This window comes from Lynx rufus, unplaced genomic scaffold (genome assembly GCF_022079265.1).
Source record: "Lynx rufus isolate CCGP_SWC_20201006 ecotype Redwood Valley unplaced genomic scaffold, mLynRuf1.p SCAF_27, whole genome shotgun sequence".
Taxonomy (NCBI): Eukaryota; Metazoa; Chordata; class Mammalia; order Carnivora; family Felidae; genus Lynx; species Lynx rufus.
In genome coordinates, this window is record NW_025814842.1 from 15,558,848 (window position 1) to 15,577,714 (window position 18,867).

General features: G+C 37.6%; 1 protein-coding gene across 2 annotated transcripts in view; it reads right to left on the reverse strand.

Annotated features, from left to right (window-relative positions):
• Positions 1–18,867, reverse strand: part of TPST1 (tyrosylprotein sulfotransferase 1) — a 172,561-nt gene that overhangs the window by 56,753 nt on the left and 96,941 nt on the right. For both annotated transcript variants that reach the window (XM_047089446.1, XM_047089447.1), the window contains exon 3: positions 6,084–6,282. In XM_047089446.1, the coding sequence (XP_046945402.1) occupies positions 6,084–6,282 (199 nt within the window). The remainder of the gene's footprint in view (positions 1–6,083; positions 6,283–18,867) is intronic.

Genomic DNA, 18,867 nt, shown 5'->3' on the forward strand with positions numbered 1-18,867 from the left:
CTTACTAATGAAGGCAGAAAGAGAAAAATGAGAGGAACGATAGAACCTGCTTCTTTTGTTTAAGAGACTGGATTCCTCATAGGCCTTCAGATAGGGTCACACCTGAAAACAACTGCTGTTAAAGATGGTTTAAATGTATTAAATCAGAAATGACACAAGTAAGGTACACAAGGCTTGTACACACAACAAAGGGGCTCCTTTGACATTTGATCTAGGTAAGTAAAAAACAAAGAAGATGACGCATTTTATACAGCAAAAAAGCAAATATGGATGCATGAAACTCATTACCCCCAAGAGGATTTCTGGCAGAAAACAAATTATTGGTATACACTTATGAATGACTGTGCCAAAATGGTGACAGAGAATGAGACAAGATTTGACTTTGAATGATGAGTCACAAAGAGCACAGTCTTGCTGTGGCCACTCCCTTGGGGTAGTCTCAGATTTTAGACTGACCCAGTGGACAAATTCCTGGGTTTCTAAGACCAGTTTTTATGCCTTTATTTTATTAAAAATTTTTAATGTTTATTATTTATTTTTGAGAGAGAGAGAACGTGCAAGCAGGGGAGGGGCAGAGAGGGACACACAGATGCAAAGCAGGCTCCAGGCTCCGAGCTGTCAGCACAGAGCCTGACAAGGGGCTCAAACTCACAAACCGTGAGACCATGATCTGAGGCAAAGTTGGATGCTTAACCGACTGAGCCCCCCCAGGTGCCCCCAGTTCTTATGCCTTTAAAACACAATGGAAAATTTTCTGTCATCTTATCATGATCTTATTATTTCTACATCATGTCTTTTCTAAATACCTACATCTTCTTCCTGTATACAAACCCAATCTTTGCTTCTTCGGAAGCAGCTAGGTGTTATGCCTAGAGCACTTATTTACTTATTACCTGTTTAATAATTGAAGCCTTAAAATGATACATCTAAATGCTGACTGAAGTATTCTGAGAGATGGTAAAATGTACAACTCTGAACTTCCTCATATATTCTTCAGAAGATGCCCTAAGGAAACAATTCTGCCTATTTTCAAAGTCAAGGCAAAACTCTTGGGCAGGGAGGGAAGCCAAATTAAGGAACTGAACTTAATTCTACAGTTGTTGCTTTGAAGGTCTATGAAAATTTTAAGAGAGTAAGTATTCTTTTAACTAAAACAGCTAAAATTTGAGTACAAAAAATCAAGGAAATGAGGAATAGCTAAAGATTTATCATCCTCCAAATTCACCAAGAATAGTATTAGTTGGAATATTCCTACTACGGCCCAGAAGCCCAATTAAAGGAAAGGAGTCCAAGGGGGAATTTTTCCTGGATGTGAATTACGATGTCTCACATAACTGTGGCAAGAGCAGAGTCGAAGATGATATTCACAGACAGCCAGAACCAGGACTTCAAATAATGCCAGACTCTCTTGGACTCACTCTGCTTGCCTCACTGGGTGGGCTTTATTCCTGCTACACACTGAAGAGTAGGAGTCCACTAGCATTAACTGCTAGTTACTGCTTAATGCTACAGTAACAGAATAACTGGTTAAAAGTAGCTCAAACTATAAGAAGTCCAGAGGTGAAGTGAATGGTCAGTCCTGAGCTGTGCTCAGTAGCTCAGAAATCAAGGGTCTCAGGCCCTTTCCTTGTTTTCCTTTTATCATCTTCAGGGTATCAGTGATACCTTCTCTTACAACCTCAAGACGGCTGCAGCACAGCCATGCATAATGTTCTTCCATAGCAGTGTTCAAAAAGCAGGAGGGGAAGGATGAGCTCTTTTCACAGAATTCTTTATTTTTTTTCCAGGAAATTCAATGTCTCCCAGAAAACTCTAAAAGACATCTCCTTACATAGCTTTGCCTAAGTAAAAATTGGCCACATCCTTATCCCACCTCTAAGAAAGTCTGGAAAAATTAATATCAGGAATTTTTAGTTTATTTTTTAAGAGATAGTTCCTACTACAGGAAAAGATGGAATGGGTAAGCAAAAATGTCTAACACTTCTACTAACAGTTCCTATGCCTTATATCAAGTTCCTTCTTGCTTGCAACCGTGGGTTCTATACCCTGATATCTGCTTTTCCATTTGACTATTTGCTCTGCATTAGTACTGTCTATTCAGGTTTCCAACGCATATTCCATTTATACTTTGATCTGCTTTTCAGCTCTCTCTTCAGGTTTAGTAACAAGGTCTTTAAACTGTTTTCTGGCTTGACTCATGTGCCCTGAGGACTCTGTTCCTCCTACCTGCTCAGTGACTCATAGATGCTTCAAGTATAGATGATCATATCCTATCTCACCCCTACTTTAGATTCCTACTCAGTTTAATGAACAACTCCATCGAGCTTCTTCCTACCAAGGAATGCGTTTGGTAAATAAGTTCAATTTTGGTCACCAAGTTTCAGGTCTCTGTGAGCACGTAGGTGGAAGGATTCAAATGGCAGATGGAAATATGGAGCTCGGAGCTTAAGAAAGAAAACCACTAGGAGATACCAAATTTATGATCATCAGCAAATAGGCTGTAATCAAAGCCACATAAGGGGCGCCTGGGTGACTCAGTCAGTTAAGTGTTCGACTTTGGCTCAGGTCATGATCTCACGGTTTGTGAGCTTAAGCTCGGCATTGGGTTCGGTGCTAAGAGCTCGGAGCCTGGAGCCTGCTTCAGATTCTGTCTCTCCTTCTCTCTCTGCCCCTTCCCCGCTTGTACTATGTTTCTTTCTCTCTCTCTCAAAAATAAATAAACATTAAAAAAAAAAAAAGCCACATGAGTGGATGAGTTTGATTAAGGAGGCCACAAAACAGAAGTCCTTAATCTGATGGGCTTCAGGGACATCTATGAATTCACTGAAATTGTGGGTAAAATTCTGTGTATCTATGTGTCAGTATTTCTAAGATAGGAATCCATACATTTCATCATGTTCTCAATTAGGTTTATAAATCTAAAAAGATAGAGGGCACTATTTACTTAAATGTGCCACAATTTTGGGATTAGAGACTATGATGGGAAAGAGTATGGAATATGTTAGTATTTAATTTCCAATTTACCCTCTGAGTCACAGCAACCACCAAGCACATGATTTTCTATTCAAAATGGGGCAATATGTCCCCAAAATATGCTGACTCAGAGACCAATACTTCCAGACTACCCAGAACTGTATGAAAACCAGCACGTTTAGTCCTGGAGCTTTGGATTCTATATTCCTGGTCAAAATGTGAATTTCTTCCCACTCCCATCCCATAAATAAAGGGAACAATCTCCTGAGCCATCTTCTTTTTCTGGAGCCATTCTCACATCACATCTGACAATCAAAGATCACTTTCTAAGCATTACTTTAGGAAACTTCATGATCATCAATGCTGCATACAATAGCATCTGAATTTTTGCAGGCAAAAAAGCTTTGAAAAAACATAGGATTTGGATTACAAGAAGGGCTATGAAACCCAACCCCACAAAACAGGAATGCCAGCTTGTATGCATTATCATGAAGTGCTCAAAAATGCAATTATAATTCACACTTTATCTTTTTTTGGCTCAAAATTATTTGTCACTTTAGAAATAGAGATGGGGGAGGAAGGTTTTTATCCAGTGTGAATTCAGAAACCCTTTAAAAAGCCACAGATGTGTATGAAACAAATTCTCTAGTCACATGGATTCAAACCACAGCATTCTTCCCAACCTTTCAAGCAGACCAAGAATAATGTAGCCAGTCAACTTGCATGTAGGAAAACTATAGTGTCTATTGCCTGAAAAACCTCTAAATATCATTTGTACATATTTCTGGTTTATAAAAAACATTCTGATATCATACAAAAGAGAAAGCTATGAATTACCAATTGTCAAGAGATTATCAAGGACTATGATAATGGATGTTAGATTGATGTGTACTTCATCTTTAGCAGAATGTAAACTTTTTTAAAACTTCAGAGATGGTTCATAAAAGAATGTGGACATGTAGGTAATAACTGGAAAATGTTCAACTACATTAATCAATGAAACCTATTAAAATCAGCAAAAATCAAAAATAAAATTACCTATATTATATGGATAGTCCAAAAGATTAAAAAGAAATTATCAACATATATCAAGCAACTTAAAAAATTTCAGATACCTGGACCTGGTTTAATTCTACTTTTTTTAGTCTACGTTAGAAAAAGACACTAGGGGTGCCTGAGTGGCTCACTCATTTGAGTGCCTGACCCTTGATTTCTGCTCAGGTCATGATCCCAGGGTTGTGGGATCAAGCCCTGCATCGGGCTGGGCTCCATGCTGAGCATAGAGCTTGCTTGGGATTCTCTCTCTTTCTGCCTCTAACCCTCTCCCTGACTTGCATTTTGTCTCTCTAAAAAAATAAAAAACAAAACAAAAAGAGACGAAAATGTAATTTGTTGTACCAAAAAATGTATTTTGTGCAAAGATGTTCACTATAATATAATTTGTCAAGCAAAATTGTAAGCAGCAAAAGGAAAATGGTGAAATGAATTATAGGACATATACTAGGGAAATATATTTTATTTGTTCATTCATTTACTGACCTACTACTGTGCTTCAGAAAGGATTTGAGGTAGCTCATCTGGTAATATATTATGTAACCATGAAAAATTATGTTTAAAAAGCAACATGCTAACGAACATTAGGAGGAAAGGGCTGGATACAAAATCGTGTGTGCGTGTGTGTGTGTGTGTGTGTGTGTGTGTGTGTGCAAAAGTAAGATTATAAAACAATGCTATCTTACATTTTACAATAAGCAGGAAGGAAGGGAAAACCATCGAAATAAGAATGGTATGTGTATGGTTGGTAACAGAGGCGAATTTTATTCTCTTATCTTTTTAATTTTATAAGTTGTATAAGTTTACATTTTTATAAAATGTTTGTAGATATGAAATCATAAAAAAGGATAAAGATTATGTAAAAAGATCTGCCTGTATATATGATGGTTTATAAGAAGACAGATAGCTCTTCCTATATAGCTACTACAAACTAAAAAAGGAAAATGAAAGTATATAATACTTAAGAGAAAAAAATCTGCATGGAAATTAACCTCATGAAATGTAAGTGTGTTTGTCAATTAAAGGTATCAAAAGAAGGACAGAATAAAGAGATGATTTAAGATTGTAGAGAGAGAAGGACACTGACACAAGCAAGAGAATACTTGAGAAAAGCAAGGAATTTTCATCTTGAAATCAAACAGCCTATCAGTGAACTTACACTAACATAGCTGTGTTGTTTAAACTGCAGTCTCAGACAAGAATGCATGTAGAGTCAGAGGGTAGAATTGTGGTTGCCAGGGGCTGGAAGGAGAGGGAATGAGTAATGACCATGTAGTTTCAGTTTGGGAAGATGAACTTCCAGAACTTTTCTCATCTGGGTGGTGGCGGCAAGTACACAAGCAACGTGGGTATACTTAATACCGCCGAACGATACACCTATAAATTGTCAAAATGGTCAATTTAATGTTATGTATATTTTACCACAATAAAAAAAGAATACATCAAGGTCTGATTTGAAATAAATTACACTCGGAAATGTATATATTCAGATTAGCTGAGTTTTCAGCTTGTCTGAAACAATATTTTATAAAGATGTTAGCATAATTTATTAAGAGAAAAAGCTGTAATTACACTTTAATACAACTTTCAATCACAAGGTTGCTTATTACACCTCTGTAATAATTCTTCTGATGTAGCCAGTGTTCAGTTTTCAAGTATCAAAAAATCATGCCCCATTTAAACAAAGGTTTAAAAGTAAAGTAAGCTATTAGGTTCAAAGGGAAAAAAAATCCTAGAAGTGAGGGCACTAATAATTCTGGTATTTCCAGCAAATTTGTGGTAGTCGGCTATGAGAATATATCTCCCCAACAATCAGCACCATTCCTAGAAACTGCACAAAAAAGATTAAAGAACTGTCCCCATACTTCCTGGGAAGAGCCACAGTTACCCTTAAAATGCAGGAAGAATTCTCATGATAAAGCATTCTACAACTAGAATTTCTCAAACTTAAAATAAATTTCTGATCACAAAAAATAAGAAGCAAAATGAGAAAAAAATGCTCAGGACCCAAATTCCATATTCAGTTTTCTCAATTCATTTTAAAAACTCTCACTTACCCTTCTAGTGTTTTCAAGAATTTTGGGATCAGGTTTTCCATAGTTAGGTGGATTGGCATATGGGTCATATCCAAGTTTGGCAAGCATGGGTGCAATCACTGCCATGTCTTGTAAAACATCTGGGGGTATCTTCCCAACCCATTTTGATAGCGCTCCTACATTGACTGGCTTGATGACTTGGTCTGTAGATCTCTCCACTCTGAAAACAATACAGTATGAATAAGTATTTATTTAGAATACCAAAAAATAATATTAAAAGACCAATGGAAATTCTTTTTGATAACTTTAACAATTATAAGTGTCTCAGTTATAAATCTATTGAGAAAGAAGACACTAATCGGTCTTGACACTATTTACCAGGCTTTTTTTTTTAATGTTCTAAGTTTGACAGTTATTATTGGCAACTTCATATTTCTAGAAACAGGAAAAACGGTCAGCTGAAAACATCTGTACAAATTACAACATCCAGAAAAAATAAAGCTAAGATTTCTTAGGAAAACAGCCAATCAACTTACTTGAAAGGCATCAAAATTAAACAAACAAATAAATAAATAAGATGGATAGATGAATGACTAGAGGGATAAACAGATGGACAAAGAGATATGTGATAAAGCAAATACAGCAATATATTAATTATAGTTAGTAGGTGTAATTCTTTCAATTCTTTGTATGTTTGAAATTTTTCATAATAAAATATTAGGAGGCAAATAGCCAGCATAATCCACTAAGAATGCAAAATATTCATTTGTTCTATTTTTCCTTTTTTCCTTTTTTTAAAGTTTATTTTGAGAGAGAGAGAAAGAGAGCCAAGCAAGCACAAGGGAGGGGCAGAGAAAGAGGGAGAGAAGGAGAATCCCAAGCAGGCTCCTGCAGTTAGCACAGAGCCTGACGCAGGGCTCGAACTCAGGAAATCATGAGATCATGACCTGAGCTGAAATCAAGAGTCAGATGCTTAGGGGCGCCTGGGTGGCTCAGTCGGTTAAGCAGTCGACTTCGGCTCAGGTCATGATTTCGCGGTCCGTGAGTTCGAGCCCCGCGTCGGGCTCTGTGCTGACAGCTCAGAGCCTGGAGCCTGTTTCAGATTCTGTGTCTCCCTCTCTCTGACCCTCCCCCATTCATGCTCTGTCTCTCTCTGTCTCAAAAATAAATAAACGTTAAAAAAAAATTAAAAAAAAAAGAGTCAGATGCTTAATTGACTGAGCCACCCAGCCACACCCCTGTTCTATTTTTCTGTTGACTTCCTGAAGAACACTTTTTATAAGGAAGGAAAAGAAGTGCTGTTTATGATTTTCAGTATTTCAGAAAAAAATGTGTTCTATCTCTTGACCTAGAGATTTACTTTGTGCTTGTAGTGGTTATACTTACATATTTGACTAAATAACTCATACTCTTAGGATAAAATAAATAAATATAAATAAAATAAATATAAAATAACACCTAGATTTAAACTGGATCTGAATTAGCAGATTTTGGCCAAATGACTGCAAAACAAAAGTGCTTAAGAGAGTTTTATAATAACTAAGTCATTCAAATTAGTATTCTAATAAAAGGTAAAAACCCCTTTTTAACAGGTACATGTTTAACATGTACATGACCTCTCACTGCAGAGAGGTCTGCATCTGATGATGAATCCTTCAAAGGGGCTCTACTCCTAAACAACAGACAAGAGAAAATAAAATGATTATTCCCTGGGATTCTGTTAGACCACTAGCTCCAGGTTCCCTTCCTGCTTCAATGATCACATTTCCTGCCCCTCTTAAAAATCTCTTCAGGACTCCACTTAACCCACTGCTCTCTCTACTCTATGCTTTTTCCCTGTATGGCTTGATATTTAATGATCTTTTCTTGACACCCTTGGGTTTTCCGGGCCAGGTCCAGTTTATAAATATTGCCCCAGCTTCAATATTAAGGGCACATCCTACTCATTCTCATAAATGTTCAAGTTTGTATGATAAATTCAAGTAATTTTAAGTAAATGATAAATATGATCACCCTGCCCATATACCCCACACACACCTCAAAACTAAGATGGTCTAAAACTGGACCCATCATCTTCTGCTCAAGATCTGATCCCTTTTATGTACATCTTATATTGATAAATGGCACCACCACCTATCCATAAGGCAAAGCCAGAGATCTCAGATGGGGCAGGGAGAAAGAAAGCAAGATCACTCCCAAGTTATCCAGTTCTACAGTCTTTACCTTTGAGTAAGACATCTCTCCTTCATTCCTACTGCCACTACCTCAGTTCTTATCATCATCACATCTCACCCAGATGATTATAAAACCTCCCAATTTCCCTGCACTTAAACAGTTGGCTTCCTTGCCCAACTATCATTCCATGGAAACATAAGGAGGGTCTATGCCTTGTTAATCTATCACTGGCACCTAGCACATTAACATGTAATAGATGCTCAATTAATGTTTATTAAGTGAATGACTGAAAGCTTTTCATGGGGGGGGGGAGGGAACGCCCCGTAAATTTAGTTTAGACAGACATGCTCAAGAAAAGTCAAGGATCATTTTTATAAGGAGATCAACTGACACAAGATGAACTAACCAGAAAACATAACAAGTGCTAAACTGCATATTTTCTGTGGGGGCATTAGCAATGTTAGAGAATGGGAGTCATGTCTGCAGAAACAAACATCTCCAGAAAAATAAGGCTTATAGTAAACAAAGAATAACATTTTCTATTCATTCTATGTTAGGCTTTACATGTGATATCTAATTATAGATCCCTAAAACAACCTTAAGAGAAAGATATCAGTCCCCATTTTTCAAATGTGTAAACTGAAATCCAGATAAGTGATTTATCCAGGGTCAAACAGCCTGGAAAAAGTGGAGTTAGAATTTGAAGCTCTGGTTCCAAAGCTCCAACTTTTCCCAGTTTCTCTTATTGATCTTCTTAATTTTTACATTCTGTGTTTCCCTGAAAACTTTACTCTTTTGTACCTTACTGCATAGTGTGAGCAAGTTGGTTTGCCACAATGGTAAAAATACACAAATATACTATACATATATTAGGAATATATACAGTGCTTTGCTGGTAATGTTTAACAACCTGATCTCCAGGGAGGGGAAAAGCCATGATTTGTTGCATTTACTGAGGTCCATGGCATAAATACCATACCTTCCATGGCTGATTTCAAACTACCAATGTGCTTCACCAACTGCAGAGTTGAGAAGAGATGTGCAAACTGGGCTCTTGACAGCCAGGGCAAGTCCGCTCTAGCAGACCACTGGGTATCTACAGGGCCATAATCTCCTATCTCAAATTCTGAGATCTAAAAAACTCTAAAAAGTAAACAGTTTCTTGCCTTCATCTGGCAGCAAAACATGACCTGAACTGATAGGAATCTATTTATAGTCATTATTCTAGTTGGCATAAACAACCAAACTCTTTGATGAAGAAATATTAATGTGTATGATTACACAGTGCTGACACAGAATAAGCAGAGGGTATTTTATAATATTATGTACATTATATGACCTTTCTGAGGTCCAAATATTTCTGAGTTCTGAAACATGTGTGTATTAAGCTCTGGAGTCACACATAGGGTCTTGTATGTCATGACTGGGAAATTGACTTTATCTTGAAAATGATGGGAATGATAGAAGAGTTTTAATCATGGGACTGACATGATTAGGTTACTGCTAGAAGCATTCAATGCTGATAATTATGGGTAAGGCAGATTGAGGGACGGGGTAATCAAGGTCAGAAAAACTAGTAAAGATGTTTAACTATATATTGGAAAACTTGAGAAATTATTAATTCAGTAGAGCAAGTGATAGAAGTAGAAGGAAAACTCGACAGATTAAAAAAAAACACTGATAAGACTTAGTGGCCAATTAGATATGGGGAAGAGGGGATGGAGTCTAGGTGAATTCAGATTAGATGTGAAGGGCAGAGTAGACAGTGTTATCACTCATTACAGTAGGTAGTATGGAGGAAAAGCATTACAATGCTGTTGCTTTGTTTTGTTTTAGGAGTATAGAACCCAGAAAAAGAGGTAAATTGATGGTAATCAGAATGTTACCAGAAGCCTAAAGAAACACTAGCGTTCACTAAGAGACTGGAATGTAGTATATGCTCAATAAACAATAGCTATTATTGTTTTTTCATCCAGATTATAGCACTGTTCATAAGAAACATGAAAGACATTGTTTGTCATTATGATCAAAGTAATAACTTAAAGTACAACCATCCCTTGTGTGAAAGTGATAGAGAACTCTAAAATGAAAGAATCTGGAAAGGTTTTTGTTATGTAACCACTGAATCCAAAGATCCACTAGCAGCACATGCAGTTATTATGGACTGCTAAAGGGAAGAACTTGGGAAGGCCTACTGCCTATCAGTCAGGTGTTTCTCTAGTGTTTCAGTAGTAATGACATTTTTTATTTATTGATCGTTAAAATTCAAATTAAACATTTTCTGAATACCCACTATGTGTCAGGTCAAGTGGTGGATACCAAGGATGCAAAAATGACTGACTAGATCATGGCCCTCCTCTCAAGAAGCTCAGAGTCCAGTAAGAGAGAAAAACAAATACATATGATTAATATGCAGCATAATAAATGTAATGACAAAAGCTAAAAACTATGTAAGTGATTCCAGATAACACAACTAAGCCGTTCTTCTCCTAGGGTGGGACATGAATCAGGGCAAACTGCCAAGCTGCTAAGGCAAGGGTTAGCAATGTATGGGCCACAGGCCAAATTCAGTCCCACTGCCTGTTTTTGTCTAGCCTTCAAGCTAAGGATGGTTTTTACATATTTAAATGGTTTTTAAAAGCTCAAAAGAATATTTCTTTTTTTTTTTTTTTTTTTTTAAATTTTTTTTTTTTTTCAACGTTTATTTATTTTTGGGACAGAGAGAGACAGAGCATGAACGGGGGAGGGGCAGAGAGAGAGGGAGACACAGAATCGGAAACAGGCTCCAGGCTCTGAGTCATCAGCCCAGAGCCTGACGCGGGGCTCGAACTCACGGACCGCGAGATCGTGACCTGGCTGAAGTCGGACGCTTAACCGACTGCGCCACCCAGGCGCCCCAAGAATATTTCTTAACACATGAAAATCATATGAAATTTCGATGTCATAGTTTTATTGGAATACAGCCATGCCCATTTGTTACACATTATCTATGGCTGCTCTTCAATGGCAGGGTTGAGTAGTTGAGGTAAAGACCATCTTGTTCCCCAAACCTAACATATTTAGTATTTAGCTCTTCGTAGAAAAAAACCGTCAATTGTAATCTGAGACTGCATTTTAAGGGCACGTAGGGTCTGTGTGAGGGAGTCTTGGGTGCTGTCCTTCATCACAGAAGGACCCCATCAACTTTTACACACAGGAGAGACCTGGTACACTTAGAAAGTGGAGAGCCAAGAATGTATTGAAGCTGTTTGGGTGGGGAAGGTGAGAGGAAGAAAAGAAATAAAAAATAGTGTTTACTTTGCACTTACCAGGTTCAAAAGAGTATTTGTTGAGCTACAGTATACAAAAAAATAAAATAATAGAATGAAATAGAAAATAAAATAAAAAACGAGAGGGTGGGTATGGTCCCAATCCTCCAGGAGGTCACTGCCTCATGAGCCACACAAACTTTCTACAACTAAACTTTTAGGGTTGCTTCTTAGTTCCAAATCAGCTCTTCAGGCTCACCTTTCCTCTCTTCCCAGGGGCTCTAGCTGTTTCGTTTGCCTTTTTCTATGAGGCAGCAAGGTGCAGTGGGAGAACGCAGACCTGGAAGTTGGGCCTGTGTGATCTAGCTTTGTGATCTAAGAAAACTGATTCTCAGAGACTGAGGATAATAGCCATTAATACTCAGTTTTAAAAAACATTCTTCAAAAGCAGAGATTGGCAAACTGTGGCCCAAATTTGCTCTGCTGCCTATTTTGTAAATAAAGTTCTACTGGAACACAGCCACATCCACAAGTTTCTGTACAGTCTATGGCTGTTCTTGCTCTAAGTCAGAGCTGAATATTACAACAGAAACTGTATGGCCTGTCAAGTCAAAAATACTTGGTCCTTTACAGAAAAAGTTTGTTGATCTCTGTTCAAAAGGATACAGTTATTAGAGAGAAATGAGATTCGTTCAGAAAGCCTGATTTTCTTTCCTAGAGAACAACAACCTGCAGGCTGCATGCAGTTCATCAAATTCCCTTCACTCCTTCAGTCTTTCTAGAAATTAACCACCACTTACGCCTAATTGTACTAGGATATAAATTAGTTACCACACCACTAGTCTCACTGGGACCTTAACACATAGTGCCTGCTAGACTGGGATTTCTCAACACCCACAGCCTGGGAACAGCGCTGCAAGGCCAGATATCTGTGAATCAGCAGATTCTCCCCCAGTCCTAGGCATCGAGGCTCACTTCCCTCTGCAGTGTTCATAGTAGAAGGCACCTGCCCTCGGGGACAACGCCAAAATCTTGAAATGACTGAGGTGAATATAATCTTCCAAAACACTCATTTTAAAAGCATGAATCTTTCTTGAACCAGGCAGGCTGCCAAACCACAGGTATGAATTATGATACACAGCAACTACTACAGGAAACCAAATTCTCTGGACTAAAGGAAGCATCAGGGCTAGAATGGACAGGCAAAAACGAATGGGTAAGAGTATATAATCCATATGGTTAGACTTATTAGACTAAAACAAAAGATGAAATACCATTAAAAGTCATGTTTTCAAAGACCATTTCACTCTTAGCAAATGCTTAGGTTATGTCTTGTGAAAGTGGATTTAGGGGCACCTGGGTGGCTCAGTCAATTAATAGATGACTCTTGATCTCGGCTCAGGTCATGATCCACGGTCTGTGAGACTGAGTCCCATGTTGGGCTCTGTGCTGACAGTGCAGAGCCTGCTTGGGATTCTCTCTCTCCCTCTCTCCTCTTCTCCTGTTTTCTCTCTCAAAATAAATAAACCTTAAAAAACTGTGTACACAACAGAAATGCAATTTTGTGATGTGTTATATATTCTCACAGAATCATATCAAAATGCTCACAATGACCGTGATGTGATTGTGATTTTTATATTCTTATCTAACTTTTCTGTATTCTCCAATTTTCTATAATAAGCAATGTCTTTCTTTTTCAGTCCATGGAATAGTGGGATTGCAAAGATCCATGCAGAAGTCTAATAACTATCTCAAGCTCAACACAGGTCAAACTTAACTCCTGATTTTATCCCCAAATACTACACCCATGGCCCTCCCAATTGTATCTTAAAACCACTCCATTCTTCTGCCTGTGCAGAATAAAATAAAACTGGAACTATCTTGGGGCGCTGGGTGGTTCAGTCGGTTGAGCGTCCGACTTCAGCTTAGGTCATGATCTCGCAGTTTGTGAGTTTGAGCCCCGCGTCGGGCTCTGTGCTGACAGCTCGGAGCCTGGAGCCTGCTTTGGATTCTGTGTCCCCCTCTCTCTCTGCCCCACCTCTGTCTCTCTCTGTCTTTCAAAAATGAAAAAACACAGAAAAAAAAATTTAATAAAAAAAACCTGGAACTGTCTTTTGACTACCCTCTTTCTCTCAAACTCCACATCTAATCCATCTGAAAATCTTATCAATTTATACTTCAAAAATATATCCAAATATGGTCATTTCTCATCAACTCCACAGCTACCCCCCTGGTCCAAGCCAACATTATCTCTTGCCTGGATTTCTACAATATTCTAATAACTACCCTGCTTCTTCCTTCACATCCTGTGGTCTATCTACATTACATATACCAGAGAGAGTTAGATTGTGTCACTCCTCTGTTCAAAATCCTGCAGTGCCTCCCCAGGTATTCTAAGTCCAAGACCTGAAAATGAGAGGGAATCTGAGAAACCACAAGAATAGGTTTTTAAAACTTGTCAAATCATCCACAAAAACCAAGAAACCAGATAGCAAAGCCAAAAAACCATGAAAAACATTTAAAATAAAATTAGGTGACAAAGTTGCCCTACAGACCCCAAAATACAAGTGGTTGGAAACAATAACATAACGGTACTACCTACATGAAATGAGTGGGAGGAAGGAGAAGGTAGCAACAGGGCATCGAAAAGACATTTACAAGACTGACCCTTGAAGAACATGGCATTTAGGGTTGCTGATGTCCACGCACTTGAAAATCCTTGTATAATTCTTTACTTTTGTTAAGTAATTTCTATGCCCAATGTGGAACTTGAACTCATGATTCCTGAGATAAAGAGTTACATGCTCTACCAACTGAGCCAGCCAGGCATCCCTCTTGTATAACTTTGGCGTTCCCCAAAACTGAACTACTAATAGTGTGTTGACAGGAAGAGTTACTGATAACACAAAAAGTCAATTAACACATATTTTGTACATTATATGTAGTTTATACTGTAAAGTGATACAATAAGGTAGGCTAGAGAAAACAATGTTATTTAAAAATTTTTTTTAATGTTTATTTTTGACAGAAAGAGACAGAGTGTGAACAGTGGAGGGGCAGAGAGAGAGAGAGGGAGATGCAGAATCAGAAGCTGGCTCCAGGCCCCAAGCTGTCAGCACAGAGCCGGACGCCAGGCTTGAACTCATAAACTGCGAGATCACGACCTGAGCTGAAGTCAGATGCTTAACCGACTGAACCTTCCAGGAACCCCTAGAAAACAATGTTATTTTAATAATCACAAGGAAGAAAAAATGCACTATTTATGATACGTAAGTTTATTCATCTATGAATTGTCTATCAATACCTACATCAATATCATTGTACATGATATAAAACACTGTAGATATTATACATATTTCTAACATTAGCCATCAAAAAATGAAAATATGTACAGTCTCTAAGTCTGTGGGCATAATTTTTGGTAAAACTTAACTTTTTTTTTATGTTTATTCATTTTTGAAAGACAGAGACAGAGCACAAGCAGGGGTGGGGCAGAGAGAGAGGGGGTGGACACAGAATCTGAAGAAGGCTCCAGGCTCCGAGCTGTCAGCACAGAGCCTGACGTGGGGCTCGAACTCACGAATCATGAGATCATGACCTGAGCCGAAGTCGGATGCTCAACCGACTGAGCCACTCAGGCACCCCAAAGCTTAACTTTTTATAATAGATTTGTATATATTTTATGATAGCAAATGATAAAAGACTAGTACCTATATATCCTATGCACATGACATACCTTACTTTTTATTTTTTTTTTCAATATCTCCAGGCCACATGGTTTGTCTGAGAATTTTTTCAAGTTGTCACAAATCTCCCCAAATTTTCCCAATATATCATTGAAGAAGTCCATGTATTAGTGGATCTGCACATTTCAAACCCATGTTACTCAAAGATCAACTGTACTTTGAAAATTACACCAGATCTATTTTAGAATATAGTTGAAACTGGGAGGGGTGTCACCCAAATCTAAAGATGAGTACAAAGGTTAAGTTCTGAAAGGAGTCAGAGAAGGCTGGGAAACATGAACTCTTGAAACCAACCAGCCAAGGAGCCATAGCTCCTTTCCAGGACAGGGCACCGCACTAAACAGAAAGTTCTAAGAGTAGAGTCAGAATAGGGTCAGAGACAAAGGAATGAGAAGATTGAGAATATGATTGAGAATAGGGCAGAGAGCCAGGAAATATCAAAAAGTAAACCACCACATTATTTAAAATCTTCCAAAGAAAACAGAAAGAGATCTGTGAAACATATAAACATATCTTGAACTATTACTCCTTGAAAATTTCAAGAAAACTATTTTCATGTACAAATGGACAAAAAAAGTTAAGATCAAATCTCATACAAAGTTCTTATAAGAAAAAACAGAATGAGAATAACATCCCTATGGATATGAAAAACAACCAAAAAAACCAGCTCAAAAACATACTAGAATTATAACTTACCGTTTCATTTTTTTTATTTTTTTATTTTTGAGAGAGAGAGCACAAGTGGGGAGGGAGCAGAGAGAGGGAGAGAGAGGATCCAAAGTGGGCTACGTGCTGACAGCAGAGAGACTGATATGAGGCTCGAACTCACAAACTGTGAGATCATGACCTGAGCAGAAGTTGAATGCTCAATTACTGAGCCACCCAGGTGCTCCTATAACTTAGTATTTTAAAACAAGCTAAAAGACATTAAGACAATGATACAAGACATGGAATAACAACATAAGTCATAATTATAATAATTCAGAAATGAAGTGCTAGAACTCAGGAAAAAAATCAGAAATGAAAAAATTTCATAAATGAAGACTAAGCTTGAAGGAAGGCAAGAGTTATTAACTCAATACAACAGATACCCTTAAAAGAAGTTAAAAGCGAAATAGAATAATGCCTTAAAAGAGTTCAATGTTTTCCGTTTTAAAATAATTTTATATCCTGGGAGCACCTGGGTGGCTCAGTTGGTTGGGTGTCCAACTTTGGCTCAGGTCATGATCTCACGGTTCGTGAGTCCAGGCCCTGTGTCGGGCTTGGTGCTGACAGCTCAGAGCCTGGAGCCTGCGACGGATTCTGTATCTCCCTCGTCCATCTGCCTCTCCCCTGTTTGTGTGTGCTCGCTCTCGCTCTCTCTCTTGAAAATAAACATTAAAAAAAATTTAAAAAAAAATAAAATGATTTTATATCCTGGGACCTTACTGAATTTATTTATCAGTTCTAGTAGTTTTTTGGTGGAGTCTTTCAGGTTTCCTACATATAATATCATGTCATCTGCAAATAGGGAAAGATTAACTCCTTTTTAACGAATTTGGATGCCTTTTCTTTTTGTTGTCTGACTGCTGAGGCTAGGACTTCCAGTACTATGTTAAATAACAGCGGTGAGAGTGGACATTCCTGTCTTGTTCCTGACCACAGAGGAAAAGCTCTCAGTTTTTCCCCATTGAGTATAATGTTAGCTATGGGTTTTTCATATATGGCCTTTATTTGTTGTGGTATGTTCCCTCTAAAACCTACTTTGTTGAGGGTTTTTTTTATCATGACTGTATAGTGTTCTTTGTCAAATGCTTTTTCTGTGTCCATTTGAAAGGATATGGTTCTTATTCTTTATTAAGTGGTGTAACACACTGATTGATTTGTGATTACTGAGCCACCCTTGCAGTCTAAGAGTAAATCCCACTTGATCTTGGCAAATGATTTTTTTAATGTATTGTTGGATTCTGTTTGCTAATATTGTATTGAGATTTTTTGCAATTATGTTCATCAGAGACATTGGCCTATAGTTCTCTTTTTAAGTGGTATCTGTATCTGGCTTTGGTATCAGAATAATGCTGGCCTCAGAGAATGAATTCAGAAGTTTTCCTTCCTTTTCTATTTTTTGAAATAGTTCGAGAAGAATAGGTATGAACTTTTCTTTAAATGTTTGGCAGAGGGGTGCCTGGCTGGCTCAGTCAGAAGAGCCTGTGACTCTTGATCTTGGAGTTGTGAGTTTGAGCCCCACATTGGGTGTAGAGATTATTAAAAATAATAAACTTTAAAAAATTTTTAAAAATAAGTGGTTAGTAGAATTTGCCTGTGAAGCCATCTGGTCCCGGATTTTTGTTTGTTAGGAGTTTTTTGATTACTTAATTTCTTTACTGGTTATCAGTCTATTCAAGTTTTCTATTTTTTCCTGTTTCAGTTTTGGTAGTTTATATATTTCTAGGAATTTATCCATTTATCCATTTCTTCCAGGTTGTCCAATTTGTTGGCATATAGTTTTCATAATGCTGTCTTATGATTTTTTATTTAAAATTTTTTTTAACGTTTTTATTCATTTTTGAGAAACAGCACTAGTGGGGGGGGGCAGAGAGAGCGGGAGACACACAGAGCTGTCAGCACAGAGCCAGATGTGGGGTTCAAACCCACGAACCGTGAGATCATGACCTGAGCTGAAATAGGATGCTTAACCAACTGAACCACCCAGGCACCCCATGATTGTTTTTATTTCTATTATTTTTCTATTATTTTTTAGTTTCTATATCATTTATTTCTACTCTAATCTTTATTATTTCCCTCCTTCTGCTGGTTTTAGGTTTTGGTTGTTTATTTGAGATTTTTCTTGCTTGTTGAAGAAGGCCTGTATTATTATAAATTTCCCTCATAGAGGCCCTTGCTGCATACCAGAGTTTTTGGACCATTGTGTTTTCATTTTCACTTGTTTCCATGAACTTCTTAATTTCTTCTTAGATTTCCTAGTTGATCCATTCATTGTTCAGTAGCATGTTATTTAACTTTCACGTATTTGTGGTCTTTCCAGATTTTTTCTTGTGGTTGACTTCTAGTTTCATAGTGTTGTGGTCAGAAATTATGCATGGTATGATTTTGATCTTCTTTAATTTGTTGAGGTTTTGTAAGCTAATATGTGATCCATTCTGGAGAATGCTGCATGTGCACTTGAAAAGAATGTGTATTCTGCTGTTTTAGGATAAAATGTTCTGAACATATCCATTAGATCCATCTGCTCCTGTGTGTCATTCAGAGCCATTGCTTCATTGTTTCGTAGTTAGGTGTCATTGTTTCGTATTTAGATGTCATCGATGTAAGTGGGGTGTTACTATTACTGTATTATTATCAATTAGTTTATGTTTGTTGTTAACTATTTTATGTATTTGGGTGCTCCTATGTTCATTCAGTGCATAAATATTTATAACTGCTATATCGTCTCACTGGATTGTCCTCTTTTTTATTATATAGTGTCCTTTGTTGTCTCTTGTTACAATCGTTTTAAAGTCTACTTTGTCTGATATAGTATTGCTACTCTGGCTTTCTTTTGACATCCATTTGCATGCTAGATGTTTCTCCATCCATTCGCTTTCAGTCTGCAGGTGTCTTAGTATAAAATTGGTCTCTTACAGCCAGGATATAGAT